Below are 17,587 nucleotides of genomic sequence, written 5' to 3' on the forward strand. Positions count from 1 at the left end.
TTAATGGATCGACTACCTTCCACTTGAGTTCAGCCAGGTTTTAAATGCCCGTCAGAACCTCAGATGCCTTCCTAGGTACCGGAGATGTGCAGGTGAATACAACTCCGTGCCTGCCCTCATGTAGCAGTTCAGCTCAGGAGGAACACAGGTGGTTCTCTGCCAGTGAAATGTGACAAGTACCAGGACTCAGTGGAGGCTGCATTGGGAGCACAGAGGACAGGTGGGGAAGTTCCCTGGTCAATGAGAAACCAAAATTGCCCTAAAGGAAGGGGAAGCATTGGCTGAGGAGATAATTCCAGTCACAGGCAGAGGCTCAGAGCCAGCATGGAATATGGGGTCAGAGCTTCTAGCAGGAGAGGCATGCTGAAGGAAGACAAAGCCAAAGAGAAATGCAGGTCTGATTTGGGGAACTTTTATGAGGAACTTGTGTCCCATACACAGTGAAGGTGGTTATAGGGCATGGCGTGACCGGTTTGGGCCTTTAAGTGCATTCTTCCAGCAGAAAGCAGGGTGTGGGATTGATCTGAAGTAGGTGAACCAGTGTCTGGGAGGCTGTAATCTAGAGGTAATAGCTTGAGCTGCATCAGTGATAGAGGGTTGGGTGGTTGAAAAGAGGGAACAATGAGAGAAACATTTCTGGTGAGGGCACAGTGAGTGGTCCGGGCGGGGGGAGTGAGAGAACAAGAGGAAGTGAGTGATGTTTTGTCTTGAGAGACTGGACCTTGCAGCACTGTCCACTGGGTTCAAGGATGCTTGAGGTCCAGACGAGAGACTAATCCTGCAGCACAGCAAATTATTGACAGCATTATTTATGATAGAGAATTAGGGGGAAATAGTGAGTATTCCCTGGTAGGAAAATGGTTAAATAAACGGCAGTACATTCACACAGCAAAACCACATACAAGGGTTAAAACCCAAGCGCATTAAAGCTACCTATGGCAACATAGATAAATATCTAGAAACAGTGGGAGAATGATAAGCAAAGCATGATACTATTGGTATGAAGTTCCATAATATGCAAGCTGAGGCCATCCATTAGTTTTCGATATACGCACATGCCGTAAAGTTAAATTTTTTCATTGGAATAACAGAAGCTAGATCAAGGTTGCGTCTAGGGGACACTGGTAGAGAAAATGGAATTGAGGGGTATCCTCCAGCCCTGTTTCTTTAAAAAGAAACCTGAAACAAGACAAATGTTAATATTTAACAAAACTAGATAGTAGTTACTAGATAGTAGTTACCTGGGTGTTTTATATTTGCTATGCTATTAAAGTAGAATATACTTCATGTATAACCCTAAACTCTGGAGTGGGCTGCCTGCCTGCCTTAGTGTAGTTTGAATATTAATGTTTTAACAGATCTAAATTACATATTGATTTATTAGTATATTCTCTTTCTCAAATGCTTTGAGGGTATCAAACCGTCCCACACCAAAAAATAAATTACTTGCACTTACAAAGGTCTGGCGTATGTAACGAATGTTCTAATGAGAGTTAGAACAAGCTAGATAGAATTAAGAAGGAAGAATATAGGGATCCCTGGGTGGCGCAGCGGTTTGGCGCCTGCCTTTGGCCCAGGGCGCGATCCTGGAGACCCGGGATCGAATCCCACGTCGGGCTCCCGGTGCATGGAGCCTGCTTCTCCCTCTGCCTGTGTCTCTGCCTCTCTCTCTCTCTCTCTCTGTGACTATCATAAATAAATAAAAAATTTAAAAAAAAAAAAAAGAAGGAAGAATATAGACAAACCCATTCTAGAAGTCAACACACTCGCTGTGATTACGCCCCCACATTAGCATTAAGCTCTGTGGTAAGGGAGGCTTAGAGGAACCCGTGTGTATGCGGCATATGAGTGCTCTCTCTCCTTGCCTGGTGTTTCCTTCCTGTCACTCTGAACTTCTGCGTAATTGTCCAAATACCTTCTCCCAGTAATACCTGTGCAGTCAACGAGGGTGCAGGCTGATGTGTATGGGCTTCCTGCAAGATCCATGGACATCCTGATGTTAGAAGCACAGCTTCTACTCAGATTAGATTCTCTTGATTAACTAGTCACAATAAATGTGCGGTTTTTTTCTCTTCTGTCATAATTTCTCACAGGAGGAATGTCTTTACTGGATTTTTGTTTCTGAGGTTTCATCCTTGGGTAAAATGGTTGCAGTGCTTTTCCTGAGCTAAGCTCAAGGAATTTGTAAGATTTAGTGATAAACAAGAAGCAAGTACATGAAAGTTTGGTGATTTCTTTTTCATTTGAGAATAAATCTGGTTTATTTGAAGTATAGCCAGGCTTCACTACTAAGAGCTTTTATGTACTAATTTACCTGGCGTACACTCTAGATGTAAGTGCTAATTTAGATGCTTCCCTCCATATTTCACTATTCGTGTGTGGGTCCAGTATTAGTTGCTGAGAACACAAGATGTTTTAAGATATGGGCCCTAGCCTTGAAAGGAGGATACGAGTGTTATTAATTCAAAAAGGCCCTGTTCCTCCAAAAGATTTTATTGCTTCTAATGTAAAAGCTAGCAAGAACCTGATTTTTTTTTTTTTTCTGAAACAACTGCCAATAGCTTTTAGGCTTTAAGTATTTTTGTCCATACTTGTAGGAGAGGGAAAATTAAGAATTGCTATATAACTCTGTACTTTTTCTCCTAATAATTCATACTGATATAAGAGCTGATTGCTTACAAAACATTCTCTTCAAAAGTAGTCTTTGTTTTGGAATGGGAGTGGTCAGTTTGTGAACACTTCACTCAGTTGACATATATAAAGGAGTTGGAGCAGAGGACTTCAAAACTGAATTTCTAGCTCCAAAATGCTGAATGCCTGCGTCTGATCTGTATATAAACATTATCTAGCTAATATGAAATTACAAAGTTGTAATATAAATCTAGCATAGTTCTGTGTATGTGTTACATGTATGCATGTATTTATAGACCAAGATTTATGAAGATAAGAAAAATTATATGTTCTTTTTTCAGTTCCAGAATTTAGTGGTACCACCTTTAAAAGCTGTTCAGTAATTTGTTGTTGTTGTTGTTCAGTAATTTTTAAAGAGCATTGCAATATTAAGACATCCTTGAGCTCCTTCGTTAACTCTTCCTTGAGTCAAATACTCATAAGCCATCTTTGAACCATAGAATCAGTTCAGAGGGGTTGAAGGGGAACTCAAAATAAATTTTGTCCCATCATCAGCTATCCAATGCATGTATCCCTTATACAGCTTCCACATAAAATAGCCGCCATGATATGCTTGGGCCCCAGGGACAGGGAACTCACTGCTTTGTGGGATTAATACTGAGCCTTGGAGCTGTCCAGAGAACAATAACAAAACATTAAGTATGGCTCGAGAAGGCAAGAAAGATAGGCCCTCAGGAGCTTATTTGGGCTAGGAAGAGCCCTCTAGGAGTCCATTTGACCCTAAATCCTGCATCCCAACCTCTCCTAACCAGAAACATGTGTCCCAGTCCAAACCATTCTCATTAAAGCATGTCTGTTCCAGATGTGGGCAGCTGGGAGCTATGTGACCACATCACCCAGCATGCCCTATGAGCTGCCTGTCTCCTGTAAAATCCTCTTTGAAAACAGAAAATTATCCCTTCAAACCTCAATGTTCGGCCAGCGGCTCTACAAATCACTCTGGCCCTGGCCAGCCTTGCACAACTCTGGCCCTTTGCAGCCATGGTGTAGGAGCTCCTCGGTGGGGACTGCAGTCGGCCTAGGATCATGTGATGTTAAAGCACAAATAAACCGCTGTGTTTGAAGTATTATATTACCTGAAAAAAAATATTATCCCCTTTTAAAAGTAAAAATATTTTTTATCTTAATAGTAAGTAATGCAACCTAGTTATTAATTCAAAGACTTATTTTTTCTTCTACTCCCCTTTGTTTCATTTTGGCATTTTTATGTACATACATGAAGAAATTTTAGCTATTCTTTTAAAAAGATGCCTCACCTTTGCTTTAAATATAATAATTGCCCAGCACCTGCATTGGCATTTTTATGTACATACATGAAGAAATTTTAGCTATTCTTTTAAAAAGATGCCTCACCTTTGCTTTAAATATAATAATTGCCCAGCACCTGCATTTTGCTGGCCACATCTGGCCACATCTTTATTTGCAGGGAAGAAAAGGAAAAATGCTTTTTGCCAGGTGTATTATCTCAAGACCGTATGGCTGTCATCGTTAATTAAAATGGTCCTCTAATAATGTAACAGGTTCTGTGTGTTCTCTTCGTTGTGTTGAACATTTTCCAGGTTGAAACCTAATGAGCTTTTCTTTCAGTATTTGCTGATCTATATGAGTGGTTAGGGTGGGTTGTTTTTGTGTTCGTTTTTTTTTGTTTTTTTTTTATCACAAAGATACTTTTTGCCTTTATTGTGTTTAAACTTGAAAGCTGTATAAAGTATGGTTGTTCCCAGTTGAGTTATAAAATGAATGTCTTCTAGGCCACACATTATGGGTGGAAAGTGGGAACATCTTGTCACTAGAAAAGATATGTTGAACTCATTTGCTCAAGATAATTAAATAGTGTTTCTAAGCCAGGAAATATGAGTTTCGAGTTACTGAGCATTCTGAAAGCATCATTTTTTAAAAGCTATAGAAATTGATATTTCACAGAATCTGGAGGCCTGCCTTTTAATGAATCAGAACGGCCCAAAACTACCAAATTTCTATTATCCCTATTAATGCTGATGTTAAATATCAAAAAGTAGCCTTTGTTCTTGAATAATAATAGACGTTGTTTAAATGACTGCTATATTCACATTCTTTCCAATTTAGCAAGTGATTATTCATCCATATGGCTAAGTAAAATATTCCCACACTGTTTATTTAAAAATTTTTGGATGCTAGCAGTGGATTTCAGACACTATGCAGAACATGAAATTAGGTTTATTCCCTTACTGATCATTAGTGCCATGTTTCTAATTAGGTAATAAATTAAGAAGAAAATGATAGGCCTGCACTAAGGAAGGGTAGATGGGCCAGGCTAAAGTTTAGCAAACAAACAATAGGGTGTTCTATAAAGAGCTTAGTGGACATGCACTCAGCCATTTGGACTGTTAAGTGCCATTACAGGATGAAATAATTTACTAAACATGTCCCCATGGTCTAATTATTATGCCTTCATAAAAGTCATTTGTTCTTTGGTCCAGAGAGGAGTTGGCCTATTTCTGTCCTGCTTTTTGTGGACCACTAGAGGCATCAGGAGTTGCATGGGTAATTTTCAGAAATCTAGCAACATCTCTTCCCAGTTCTCAGCCAACATCCGTGGGATCCTTACCACGTGCCCCAATTTATAAAACAGGAACAACAGAATCATGTACTTTCTTATTTACTGAACATTTCACACCATAAAAATTGGTAATAAATAGATAAAATGCCAAAGAAGTTTAATTGGTAACAAAAAAAATGGTGTATTATAAATGGGACAACTCCGAATTCAGAGTCACAGAACTTTGAGCTAGAAAGGGCTGTCAAAATATCTTCATAAAGCGTCAGGTTGCTTAGAAAACGTGAAATGTGATTTTAGTCTTGTGAATATTTCAAGGTTTATAGTCCAAGTATGAAAAGATTAAACCTTGTAAGTAGAATATGACCTTCTATATTATATGTAGGCTTCTACATGCCATGCAAAATGAGACAGTCAAGTGGGGAGTCTCCGAGGTCCCTAGAGAACTCAGGTGGTCAGCTGTGGGTCAGAGTAGAATTCTTTGGCACAAGAGAGACCCCATAGTGACACACTCCCTCAGGTGATTAGACAGCCAGTATATGTGAGAAATATGAAGGCCTATAACAAAAATATATAAAGAAGATGCCCAAGAGACATGAGCCCAGGTCCCTTGAGTGCTTTGCAGTTTCTGAGTCTATAGGACTTCTCATGTCTTAGTACCATAGGTACTTTTGTCTCTAAGCTTCTGCTGGTGCCAGACAGCTGGTTGAAGATTCAATGCACATGAAGCAGCACATCCCTGGAACCCATGAAAGTCAACTGTGGAACACAGAACTTCAGTGACTTTTTCTCAGGCAGATCTCTAAGACAGTGTAAATGACCTAATTCTGAGCCAGACGCTGAAGTAACCAGAAGAATAACCAGGGTGGCTGGGTCACTGCCCTCCTGCCACCGTGGCATCACTGTTTCTCTCAGGAGAATTTCCCTTTGTGTGACCCGTTCACTTTTACAAATTCCCCTGACAGAGCCATCTTTTGCATCCCCTACGGGCAGTTCTCAATCAGCATTTCTGAATTGTAAGCTGATTTGTTTTCAGCAGAAATGCCTTCCCAGGCTATGGAGGGCTCCGTGACTACATTACATAATTAATCCTCTCAACCTACCCATGAAATTGCAAAATTAACTGAAATAAGACTATGCTGAAATGTAAATGTGAGTCTATAAACGGATCTCTAGAAATTGATAGATCTTTTCAAAGATGCTGTGATCCACCTTTGTACCTGAAAAATCAGAGACATGGGCTAACCCTGTGTTCTTTAAAGACTCTAAAGATCTATCACTCGTGTCCTTTGGCAGGGAAAGATTTAAACAGCAGGAACAATCTCCTTTAACTTGAATTTGTAGGCTGGAGCCCCACTGTGTGCAGCCCCTGCGGCTAGCCCAGGCCATCAGCTCCACACTGCCACCTCCAGGGAAGTTTCCTTCTCCCACATCACCTAAGTGTCTTCTCACTACTGCTACTGAAACCAGAGGTGGTGACCACTTTGCTCATGGCTGGACCCAAGTGAACTTTCCCATGCCTGACTTGGAGTATGCATCAGCTGTGTGCAGGAAACCACAAGGAGCAAGCAGGCGAGCAAGGCCAGGCCCACCCAGCTGGCTGGGCCAGGCCTCCCAGGGGACCCAGCCCTCGGGGCAGCTGGACTGCCCATCACCTAAGCAGCCAGCTATGCTTAGGGCAGGGAAGGCAGGAAAAAGGAAGACATGAGAATCCATGATGGCATGTTCTGGGAGTCCCCACACAGGGTTCAGCAATCCCTGCTGAGAGGGTAGCATCTGAGGAACCCTGGGAGCGATTATACACCACCATGAGTGTTGTTCCCTCAGCATTTAGCCAGAGCAAGAAAGGCTTTTCTATGAGTAAAGATAGTACTTTTGTCCCACTCTCATAATAATCGCTTTCCCATTATTTCAGCTCCATTCCAGTTTCATAATTTGTTCACAGCATTCCAGTCCTGGTGAAAAGCTTGAGTGATTTGCCTGAAGCCACAAATGGTAGGCATTTTCTACTGTACTGCTCTCTTCCTGCTGCCCCAGTTGCCTCATTCCTGTTACAGCTCCAGGTTCTCAACAGATGCCGAGCTGGGGCTCAGCTGGGATGGATCAGCCCTCACCTTGCATCAGGCTCCAAACTGTGGTCACAAGCACTTGCCCTTCCCCTTGGCCTTCCCATCTCCTCCTCACTCACTCCTCAGGCCCTCATCACATTCTCCCTAAACTACTTCCTGGGACATAGGCTCTGCTCCCCTTGGTCCATCAGCCCTCCATCATCATCCATGGGATCACACTTAATCCCTGCCTCGCACACTTCCCCACTTGGCATATGACATCTACAGCCCCCTTCCTTCCCTTCTCGGCTAGCCCAAGCCTTGAGGTCCCCACTAACTCCTCCTCCCCCAAGGCTGTGGCCCACCTAGAATGGTTTCCCTGACCCTAGTGCTTCTCCCTGGCTTCTGCCCTTCACACTCCAGCTCAGATGTGGTGCTCCCCAATCCTACTGGACAGGTTCCTATGCACAGAAAAACATCTGGGGAGAAGCAGCATGGTGTTGGGGCTGAATGGGTCTTGGGGTGAGATCAACTTGTTTCCTTGCAGCTCTGTGGCCTCAGGCAAATTACCCATCCCAGTGCCGGCTTCCCCAGTGATCAACGCAGTACCAGTTGCTTGGCATGAGGATAGCTATGGAGTGCCTATCACAAATGACATGCAAGCTGTGCTTGTTGCTTCTCATACTCTTGGGTTCTTTGTGATGACTGCCCTGTGTTGTAACTGTTTGCGGTAAGGCCTCTTGAGAGCAGAGGACTCTCCTCCATGTCTCCCATAGATGCTGGCATGAAATGAACAAGTATCTCTACAAACACTTCCCAATAGAAGTATAATGTAGAACACGAATAATTCTGAACTTCCCACTAGCCACTAGGAAAGGAAAAAAGAAAGAGGAGCAGGTATTTATTTTGACATTTTATTTAACCCAATTCTTCTACAATAATCAATGTATAAGCAATATAAAAATTATTAATAGGAGGCTTTACATTCATTCCTTTCATACCAAGTCTTCATATTCTACTGTATATTTTACACTTCTAGCATGTGTCGATTTGGACTACCCACATATGGCTGATAGCTCGTCTCTTGGACAGCACAGATCTGTACCATGCTTGGGTGTATCTGAAAAGCATGAGCTGCATATCTTTAATGGACAGGGATATAGGAGACCATATTGTGACCTAACATAGTAACCACAGAGTCATGACATTATTATCTTCCCAACAGAAAGCCTCAGAGTTGTAAAATCCCTACAGGGGTTAGGGGAGAGCTTCAGGGGCAGCTTCAGTGAGAAGAAATGGAGAGGTGTATTTGCTAGATCATGAGTGTTTCAGCCAACAACTATCTACTGGGGAATAATCATGGAGGCACGTGCTAGGATCCCCAATGGCCCTAGAGCTTCAGAAGCCCACGTTCCTGCCTTGTCCACGGACTGAGTTTGCAAGATGCACACATACTCTGACCTTCATATGCAATCTAAAGCCTTGATGTCTTGTATTTTCACCATTAGCCTAATATGTCTATCCCCACTTGTCAAGAATGTTTGCAGGGTGTGTATCCCAACACCAGCGTGTTCCAGGGAGCACCATAGATGGAGAAGCGCCGGCGGGGGTTGGGGGGGGGGGGGAGTGTGAACACATTCTTCTGAGCTGAAGCATAGAGAGTGACCTGTCATAACGCTCACTCTGTGCCAGAACAGCAGGGCCTTAGCATCTGTTCTCTGCTATAATAAGGCTTGGGCAGTTCTATGTACCTAGTAGATGCCTTGTGAAAGCAGGACTGATGGAGGACCACCAACAGACCCCGAGAATAAGGATGCAGGAACATGCCCAATAGTGCCGTTTAAAGTGGACTACTTCTTTTGGCTATTTTATTTTTCTTTTTGCAATATCCACAAGCATTTTTTTTATAATTAGGAAACTGGACATAAATTGAACGCTATATAAAAATTAATGGTTTTAGATTTCTTTCGTATCAGAAAGAAAAACAGTTGTGTAAGCTGTTACATATTTATGCTAGCAGAGAAGTAACATTTTCCAAATGTTTTGTTGGTTTTTTCCATTAAGAAACACATTTTTCAGATAGTGCCATTATTTTAACTAATCAGTAAAATCAGTTTCTGGTTTGACTACAAAATTATCAATTGGTTGTGAAAACAGCTTTATAAAGCTACTTTTAAATATGAGCTCTTTCAAAATTCTGCAGTGTAGGATTTATGTGAAAGAGTATTGTAATTACTTATTCTTTGGGGGGAAAATGAACTTTCATCTTTCATCGGAGTATTTCATTGCAATTATTGGCTACTCAAAAATGTGTGCACTTTTTTCTGCGGTAGAGAAGCAGCAGCTTTTTCTACAATAATATGCATGAAATTCTCTAATATTTTCTAAATTAGTTTGTATGTGTATATTCTTAGTCCTCACAACAAATAGCTAATTACTTTAAGTTAAATAGAATATGTAGGCTTCCTAAGCCAAATTATGATTCATTTTTAACTTTCTCTTTAGAAACCAGGGGATAATGAAGTATCTAAATATTTTTGAAGCAAACTTTGCATGAGGACGTAGAAGCTGGAGGTTTATCATGTTGATGAGGATGCTAATCCTATGACTCTATTTTCTCTGAGGTCTTGCTACATCTGGGAGTTGGTGTATTTACTATTCATTACTTACTGCTCTAGAACATTCTTCCGGACCCATTAAATGAAGGCCTAGACAGACTAAGTGGGGAGAACATTGTTTTATTACTACTTTAGTGAGGTGGAGTACACATAGGTATTATTAACTGGTCTTAAGAATGGTGCTTTTTACTTTGAATAGATAAGCCAAATTAATCATTCCACAGCTAAGGCTTTTAAGTTCAACTGAACCTTCTTCATCCAATATTGGTTTATCAGAACTGGTTGTTTAGGCTTTCTATAACCTTATTTTCGAAATAGAAGGTAGGGGGAAAAATATTAATGTCTTGAGACTTGCTTTGAGATTTGAAGTGGCTAGTTTAAATCCACACCCAGTGCTATAGCTCTTTGTGTTACGTGGTAAAGTACAGGATTAGAGGCATAACATAACTCAGTGCAAGATGATAAAGCTGCCTTGGTATGGGTCTCCTGAATGCTACAGACTCAGCAAAAATAGTATCTTTTCTTTTTTTCTGGTCAAGAATAATTTTGAACATTTTTTGAGAAACGTTCACAGAAAGCCTGTGATTTTATGATCAAAAAGCCATCTCAATACCACCTCACACCAGTGAGAATGGGGAAAAGTAACAAGGCAGGAAACAACAAATGTTGGAGAGGATGCGGAGAAAAGGGAACCCTCTTACACTGTTGGTGGGAATGTGAACTGGTGCAGCCACTCTGGAAAACTGTGTGGAGGTTCCTCAAAGAGTTAAAAATAGACCTGCCCTACGACCCAGCAATTGCACTGTTGGGGATTTACCCCAAAGATTCAGATGCAATGAAACGTCGGGACACCTGCACCCCGATGTTTCTAGCAGCAATGGCCACAATAGCCAAACTGTGGAAGGAGCCTCGGTGTCCATCGAAAGATGAATGGATAAAGAAGATTTGGCTTATGTATACAATGGAATATTACTCAGCAATTAGAAACGACAAATACCCAGCATTTGCTTCAACGTGGATGGAACTAGAGGGTATTATACTGAGTGAAATAAGTCAATCGGAGAAGGACAAACAGTGTATGTTCTCATTCATTTGGGGAATATAAATAATAGTGAAAGGGAATATAAAGGAAGGGAAAAGAAATGTTGGGAAATATCAGGAAGGGACACAGAACATAAAGACTCCTAACCCTGGGAAACGAACTAGGGGTGGTGGAAGGGGAGGAGGGCGAGTGTTGGAGGGGAATGGGTGACGGGCACTGAGGTGGACACTTGACGGGATGAGCACTGGGTGTTTTTCTGTATGTTGGTTAATTGAACACCAATAAAAATTAATTTAAAAAAATAAAAATAAATGTTAAAAAAAAAAAGCCATCTCAACTGACCAAAAGATAACACAGTCACCTTGTCTATTAAAGGGTTACATATTTTCAAACAATTTAACATTTTTTAATTGGGCAACACTGATCTTTTCCATTTTGCGGTTTTTAGGGGTTAGGATTCTAGCACACTGCTATAACTCTTAACTTCTGGTTCTAGACATATAACAGAAATGTGATTCTCCTATCCTCAGAGCTAAGATGATGGTTTCAATAACCATCTCTTTTAGTCTTCATAATGAAAGGCAAGCAAAACTATGCTGGCAAATTTCCTTTAAAGATCCAGGACATTGTTCTGACCTCTCCCCATAGTTATAAACCTTAAAGACACTCCTGAATACTCAGCTTAAGAAAAGCAGGTAATAATTATGAGCTGAGTCTGGCAGAAAGGAAATAAAAAGAAATCCAAAAATAAATATGTGCTATTAAATTGGATCCATCAACAAATATTTTTGAGCACCTATTATGTGCTCTGCATATGTGTAACAAGACATGTAAGAGAATGGATCATGATAGAGTATTTGTTCCTCATTATACTTGCCTAATGATAGTAAAATTAAATTAAGAAATACAAACACTCATCCTTTAAAAAATCAACATATAGAATTCATTTTGTGCAGCCTGACTATGTAAAGCCCACAATGCCTGGCACAGAGTAAAATCATAATAAATGATCATGTTACCATAGTTTATATTGATTTATGACTGTTCAGTCCCATGTAGATAAGGGCTAAAAGTAAACTACAGAATGGCATATAACTCCACTGGTCATTCTAGATGCCTGATAAAAGAAAGAAAGGGTAGGACAAAATTCTGGTACCTGCACAGAAAATCGGGGAAATCCGCAAATCTGGAAAATCTCCTCTTCCCAGAAGTAGGTCCTACAGGAGCCAGGAGTGGAGGCAGGAACCATAAAAAACAAGTTTTTCTGCCAATGATCAGAGAGCTTCTAGGCATCAACTCCTAGATCCATCATGGCAAAAAACCACCCCTGTCCTTAGTTATGTTTTCACCTGAAGTCTGTGACTCACACTGTCTCATTTCCGTAGCTGTAGATCTGATTTTATACCTATAGCCTATAATGGAAAGGCTTTCCTTTCCAAAAGCCTTGCCTTAAAGTTAACTTTACAAGAATACATTTATTCTGTGAAGTACAGCCTAGCATTTTAGAAAATGCAGCCCTTCCCCATGTGTTGAATTCTGTGGAGTGAGGATTTTGAAAACATGTCACAAAATTGTCAAGGAAGTTAGGAGATGACCCTGCCCACCAACAGCATCTGGGCTACATGCTGCCCTGTGGCTGGCACAGGTCCCGACAGGCCCCAGAATACCCTAGGTCTGTCCTCATTAGCAAGAAATATTCAAGCCCCATTCATGGCAGCCTTTATCAGCCACAGTTTTATGCCTCAACCTACTCTTTCTTCCATCTTCTCTCCCTTCCCCTGGCTTTGGATCAGGACAGACCTCCAGGGACTTTTCATCCTTAGCTCCCGGGCCCCTCCCATGGTCATCAGTCCTCTGATATCTTTCCCCTAAAACAATGCTTTTCAGATGTTTTTTAGACAGGAAACTTTTTTTCAAACAGAAACACACAGTACAGCCCAGTATTGAGAACAGGTAAGTATGGAGCCACTCTGGGTGAATTGGGGTGGGGATCTGGCAACCTGCTGCCAGTCCTCCCTCTGCACCTCCCTTGGCTGCCCTTGAGAGAGTCCAGCGAAACTTCCAAAAAACAGGGAGCACAACCTCCCTAGATTAAAATCTCCTTGGATGAAAACCATTTTATATAGAAACTTATGGCCAATTCTGTCAGAATCCATGGAGAAATAGCTCCACCTGAGGAATTGAATTTCCTTTCATAAGCACCCCCAAGGTATGCCGCCCTCTTGACTAGAAGCCATCTGTTGTTTGCCACATGATAATCATATAAGCAAAGGTCTGTGATGGTAGAGAGAACAGGCTTTCAGAGACAAATCAGGGTCTTTACGTTTCCTGATCCCAAAATGTCTCAACCTCCCTCCCATTTGGGGTCTAACTAGATGAAGCACTGCTGAGGCTGAGATCCTTCGGTTATGGTGAGCTAACCCACCCCAAAGGGTAGAAGCCGAGAAAGAGCAAAAGTCCTTGGGAAACAAGGGTAATCCAGGTCCAAAAGTCACTCCCTGTGCGGCGCGGGGAAGCGCTGGCCCTCTCCGGGCCTAAGCTTGTACTTCTCCTTCCTGGAGATGGAGGGAAAGGCTCCTGTCGGCCCTCTCCCCCCGCCCCCCCTCTGTAGAGGGCCCTGCAGTTTGTCTGAGCAGAGGCTGGGTTGCCTTGCCCTGGAGCAGTAGTTCCCCCCATACTCTTGATCAGTCATGTTCGCAGGCTTGACCCACTCCCCTGGAAGTGGGCAGACCTTGTCAACCCCCTCCCCTCCACACGGCCTCAAGCGTTCTTGTATGTTGATAATTCTAAAAGCACCGTCCAGGCTTCTGAGCGTCTCAAGAATCCGTCAGGAGCGCAGGGCTAGGAGGGGCCCCGGACCTCGGCGCCAGCTGCGCCGCCTCTCTTCGCCCCACTTTGCTCTAACTTGGGAAAATGCGTTGATGTGAAAAGGACAGAGAATAGGTATAATCTTGAATTTGCTCTAATTTCTAAAAGAATAAATCTTCAAAAATCTGTGTGCTATAACAATAATGTAACCCTCCTCGTAGTTGACACAGAATTGAAGGCGCTCTAATATGCTGACAATTTAAATACCACTCTGGTAAGGACGCTTGAGGTCTGCTGGCCACGGCCCGATGCGAGGCTTAGTGTGCTGAGAGTCTCATCTCTATCCAGAAAGGAATGGCAGTGACCCACACGTGGAAATAAAGCTCGTCACGTGAAAACAAAAATGTTTCAACCTTACCTAAATGAGTGAGACAAAGCACGTGTAACCATCCTCTATGTATTTTACTGCAAGCATATTTAAGTGTGAGCTTCCCAGTAGCAAAAGTAGAAAAAGGAAGCATGATAAAAAGAAACATGTCAACCTTTTGAGAAAGAGAAATGTCTTCCAAGTACTAAATTCCAAAAATGGTTTGTCACACAGAACATTGAATGTAAGGGATGAAGGAATGAATGACATCTTTACAACAATCAGAGATGCATTGTATTTATGACCGTTGATTGGATTGTGCCCCTTCCCCTCAGAGAGTAGTTCTAATTTGCTTTGCAGAAGCTGCAGTCATCTTGTCTGATAGATGGATAGGCTCTAAAACTTAGGAGAAGGACTGTTACAGCTTTGTAATACACTGCCAGAAGCTCGCATATGTTCACTCAACGTTTATTAGAAGTCCATCCCCTGCCTGGTTGTAAATTCAGGCCATAGATTAGATTTGGAACAGACTGAGTTCACATCAATTAGGGCTGATAGGTTTGTTGTATTACTAAACCTGCAGGATAGCTAATTGATAATTTGATTTTTTTTTAATCTCATTTTTTAGGAGTTCTTTGGAATTTATCTTCATGTGATGCTGTAAAGATGACAATCATTCGAGATGCTCTCTCAACCTTAACAAACACTGTGATCGTTCCACATTCTGGATGGAATAACTCTTCTTTTGATGATGATCATAAAATTAAATTTCAGACATCACTCGTTCTACGTAATACGACAGGTTGCCTGAGGTAAATTCTTTATTTCTTCTTTCCAATTAATACTTTGATCAAATAACATGTGTCATGGGTAAGTTGATTTTAGAAGGATTTACTTCATTTTATAAACATTTACCTACATTTCCGAGTTTGTTTCAAAATTTAGGCCACTGGACTCTTATCCTGTGAGGAAAGCACCATGAGCCCAGGCTAGTGGCCTGAAAGACATTATCTGATAAATGACTCTTCTGTGGATTAGTAAAAAGGGCCCTTTCAGTCTGAAATGACTGCCAAAATTCCAGTGTTTTCTACTTTAACAGCAATTTTCTGGGGTCATCACATCCTGACTGCTAATGTGTTTGTGAGCCTGGTTTTTGTTTAAATTCAAAATGTGATGGTTAAAACTTTCTTGCTTTTAAAAGGTGAAAAAGGTGTATGGCTTAAACAATCATTGGGTTTGAGTTTTATAAATAAATGAAGATAAACTCAAATACTATTTGAGCATGTGAAATTCATAAAGACTCCTTCAAGTGTGGACAGTAGTGCTTACTATTTGCCGTTAATACTCATCAGCGCAGTTTCTACCCAGTGTCCCAAGCATACAGTGCTCTGGTAACTTGAGGCAGAAGCCTTGGGGCAGAATGGTGTGGTGACGCTGAGAGGCAGCCTGGCTTCCTGTCCCACTCTGAGCCTCAGTCTCCACATCTTTACAACAGGAATAATAACACTGTCTCACACTTATGAAGAATCAGCTCATATAAAATGCTTAGGGTAGTGTCTGACACACAGCGACGCGATCTAACGTTTAAGCGTCCATCCAAGCATCTCAGTAACAGCTTGAAAGATATGGAGGTAGCCTGGGCTGCTGCTCTGAAGCAGCACCATTGTGACAAGTGAGTGTCAGCCCCTTTGCTATGGGTGGATGACAATCAGGATCCTGGGAAACAGGCCAGCTCCAGCTCCCTAACTCAGATATGTGCATCAGAGGGCAGATTATATCACCTACTGTGGAAGGAGCATCTCATCCTTTCTCAGTGCCTGGTTCTAGGGAGCCAGCCTGCCAGGCTTCCAGAGACAGGACACACCAGCCTGGCTCCCCCAGTGGTTCAGGGCTAAATGTTCTTGGCGCATGCCTTCTCTGTGAACTCCGTGATGAACAAGACAGGCCCCTGCTCAGACAGAATGATATTCTATTGAGGAAAATAAAGAAGAGAATAACAGTAGGTGCCACAGTGATGTGAGTGATGTGAGAGTTCCTAGGAGATGATTTTGATGGTCAGGTGGCCCCTCATAGGAGGTGAAATTGAAGTCCAGATCTGAAATACCACCAGGAGCTGCTTATATGAGGGTGAGGTAGGAGTCAGGAGGAGGCGTGTTCTTAGCAAAGGGAACAAGTAGTATAATGGCTCCGGGCAAAAAATGGGCTTATGGCTAGAGCTTAATGGGCAAGGCACAGAGTGGTACCAGATTATGTAGGATTTTTAAAGTTAGGGGAAGGAGTTTACAGTTTATCCCAAGTGCCTTTCAGAGGGCTTTAATCATGGGAGTAGTAGGACTGGCTCCTGGCTTCAGTGTGAAGACCAAACAAGGGCAGCAGTAGAGCTGGGAGGCCGAGGCTGTTGCAGTGATCCAGGCAGACCATGACAGTGGCCTAGACCAGGTGCTGGAACAAGGTAGGAAATACCGAGTATTTTTGTGGAGGGGGAGCTAATACCTAAATCTTTGGCTGAATCAATTGGGAGCACAGGAAGAAGAAAGGATGGAGGTATGAGCAGTTGAGAGTTTTGATCACGTCATTTTGAGATGTCTAATTAGCCATCCATGTGGTAACACCAGGAAAGCAGTTGGATAAAGGAACCTGGAGTTTTAGAGGGGTCAGCCTAAAGACAGACCTTTGGGAGTCCTGCATGCATGGGCCCATGGGTTGTATTAAAGCCAAGGAGCAGAAGGAGACTACCCATGTAAAGATAAAGACAAGAAGGGACCAAAGTAGTCCTGGGCACTCCAGAGGGACCCACCAGCAGAAGCAACTGAGGAAGGGCAGCAAGATGGGAGGAAAAGCAAAGGAGTGAAGGGTCCCAGGGGCTTATGAAGGAATGGAAGACGGCAGCTGTTGAGGGCTGCTGCTGAGAAGTGAACTCAAGATAAGAGCAGAAGAGGGAGGGACCATGGGTGACATTGTCTCTCTGGCCCCAGAAAAAAGATGAAAAGAAAAATCATTCAAAATTCCCCCTTATTTGGCTTGTGTATGGAAAATCTCAGAATTAGCTTAGAACCCTTGTTAACAAGACATAAAGTAGATCTTCAAAATTTGGTTATCAATTCATGAAGGCAAACTGATATCAAAAGTTTCAATATGGTGGCACCTGGCTGGCTTAAGTCGATACAGCCGGCAACTCTGGATCTCGGGGTTGGGAGTTAACATTGGGTGTAGAAATTTTTTTTAAAAATAAAATCTTTAAAAAATATATATATTTATATAAAGTTTCAATATGGAAGAGACCTAAGACATCTTCAGGGTTTTTTTATATTTGAAAAAATGAGAAAAATCATAGCATAAGAAATGTCCATATTTAACTTGAATAGTTCTATAAGAAATGACATTTCTCCTGTTCATTCAGGAAGCGTATATGACCACCTACCTACTCTAGGCAAAACATTGTAATAGGTGCGGGGGGCTGCCAGACTGGTGGCCCAA

General features: G+C 42.0%; 1 protein-coding gene across 1 annotated transcript in view; it reads left to right on the forward strand.

The window, feature by feature from the left end:
• Positions 1-17,587, forward strand: part of PKP4 (plakophilin 4) — a 238,740-nt gene that overhangs the window by 199,964 nt on the left and 21,189 nt on the right. Inside the window, exon 12 of the mRNA XM_041774277.1 lies at positions 14,739-14,922. Within this exon, the coding sequence (XP_041630211.1) occupies positions 14,739-14,922 (184 nt within the window). The remainder of the gene's footprint in view (positions 1-14,738; positions 14,923-17,587) is intronic.

This window comes from Vulpes lagopus, chromosome 11 (genome assembly GCF_018345385.1).
Source record: "Vulpes lagopus strain Blue_001 chromosome 11, ASM1834538v1, whole genome shotgun sequence".
Lineage (NCBI taxonomy): Eukaryota > Metazoa > Chordata > Mammalia > Carnivora > Canidae > Vulpes > Vulpes lagopus.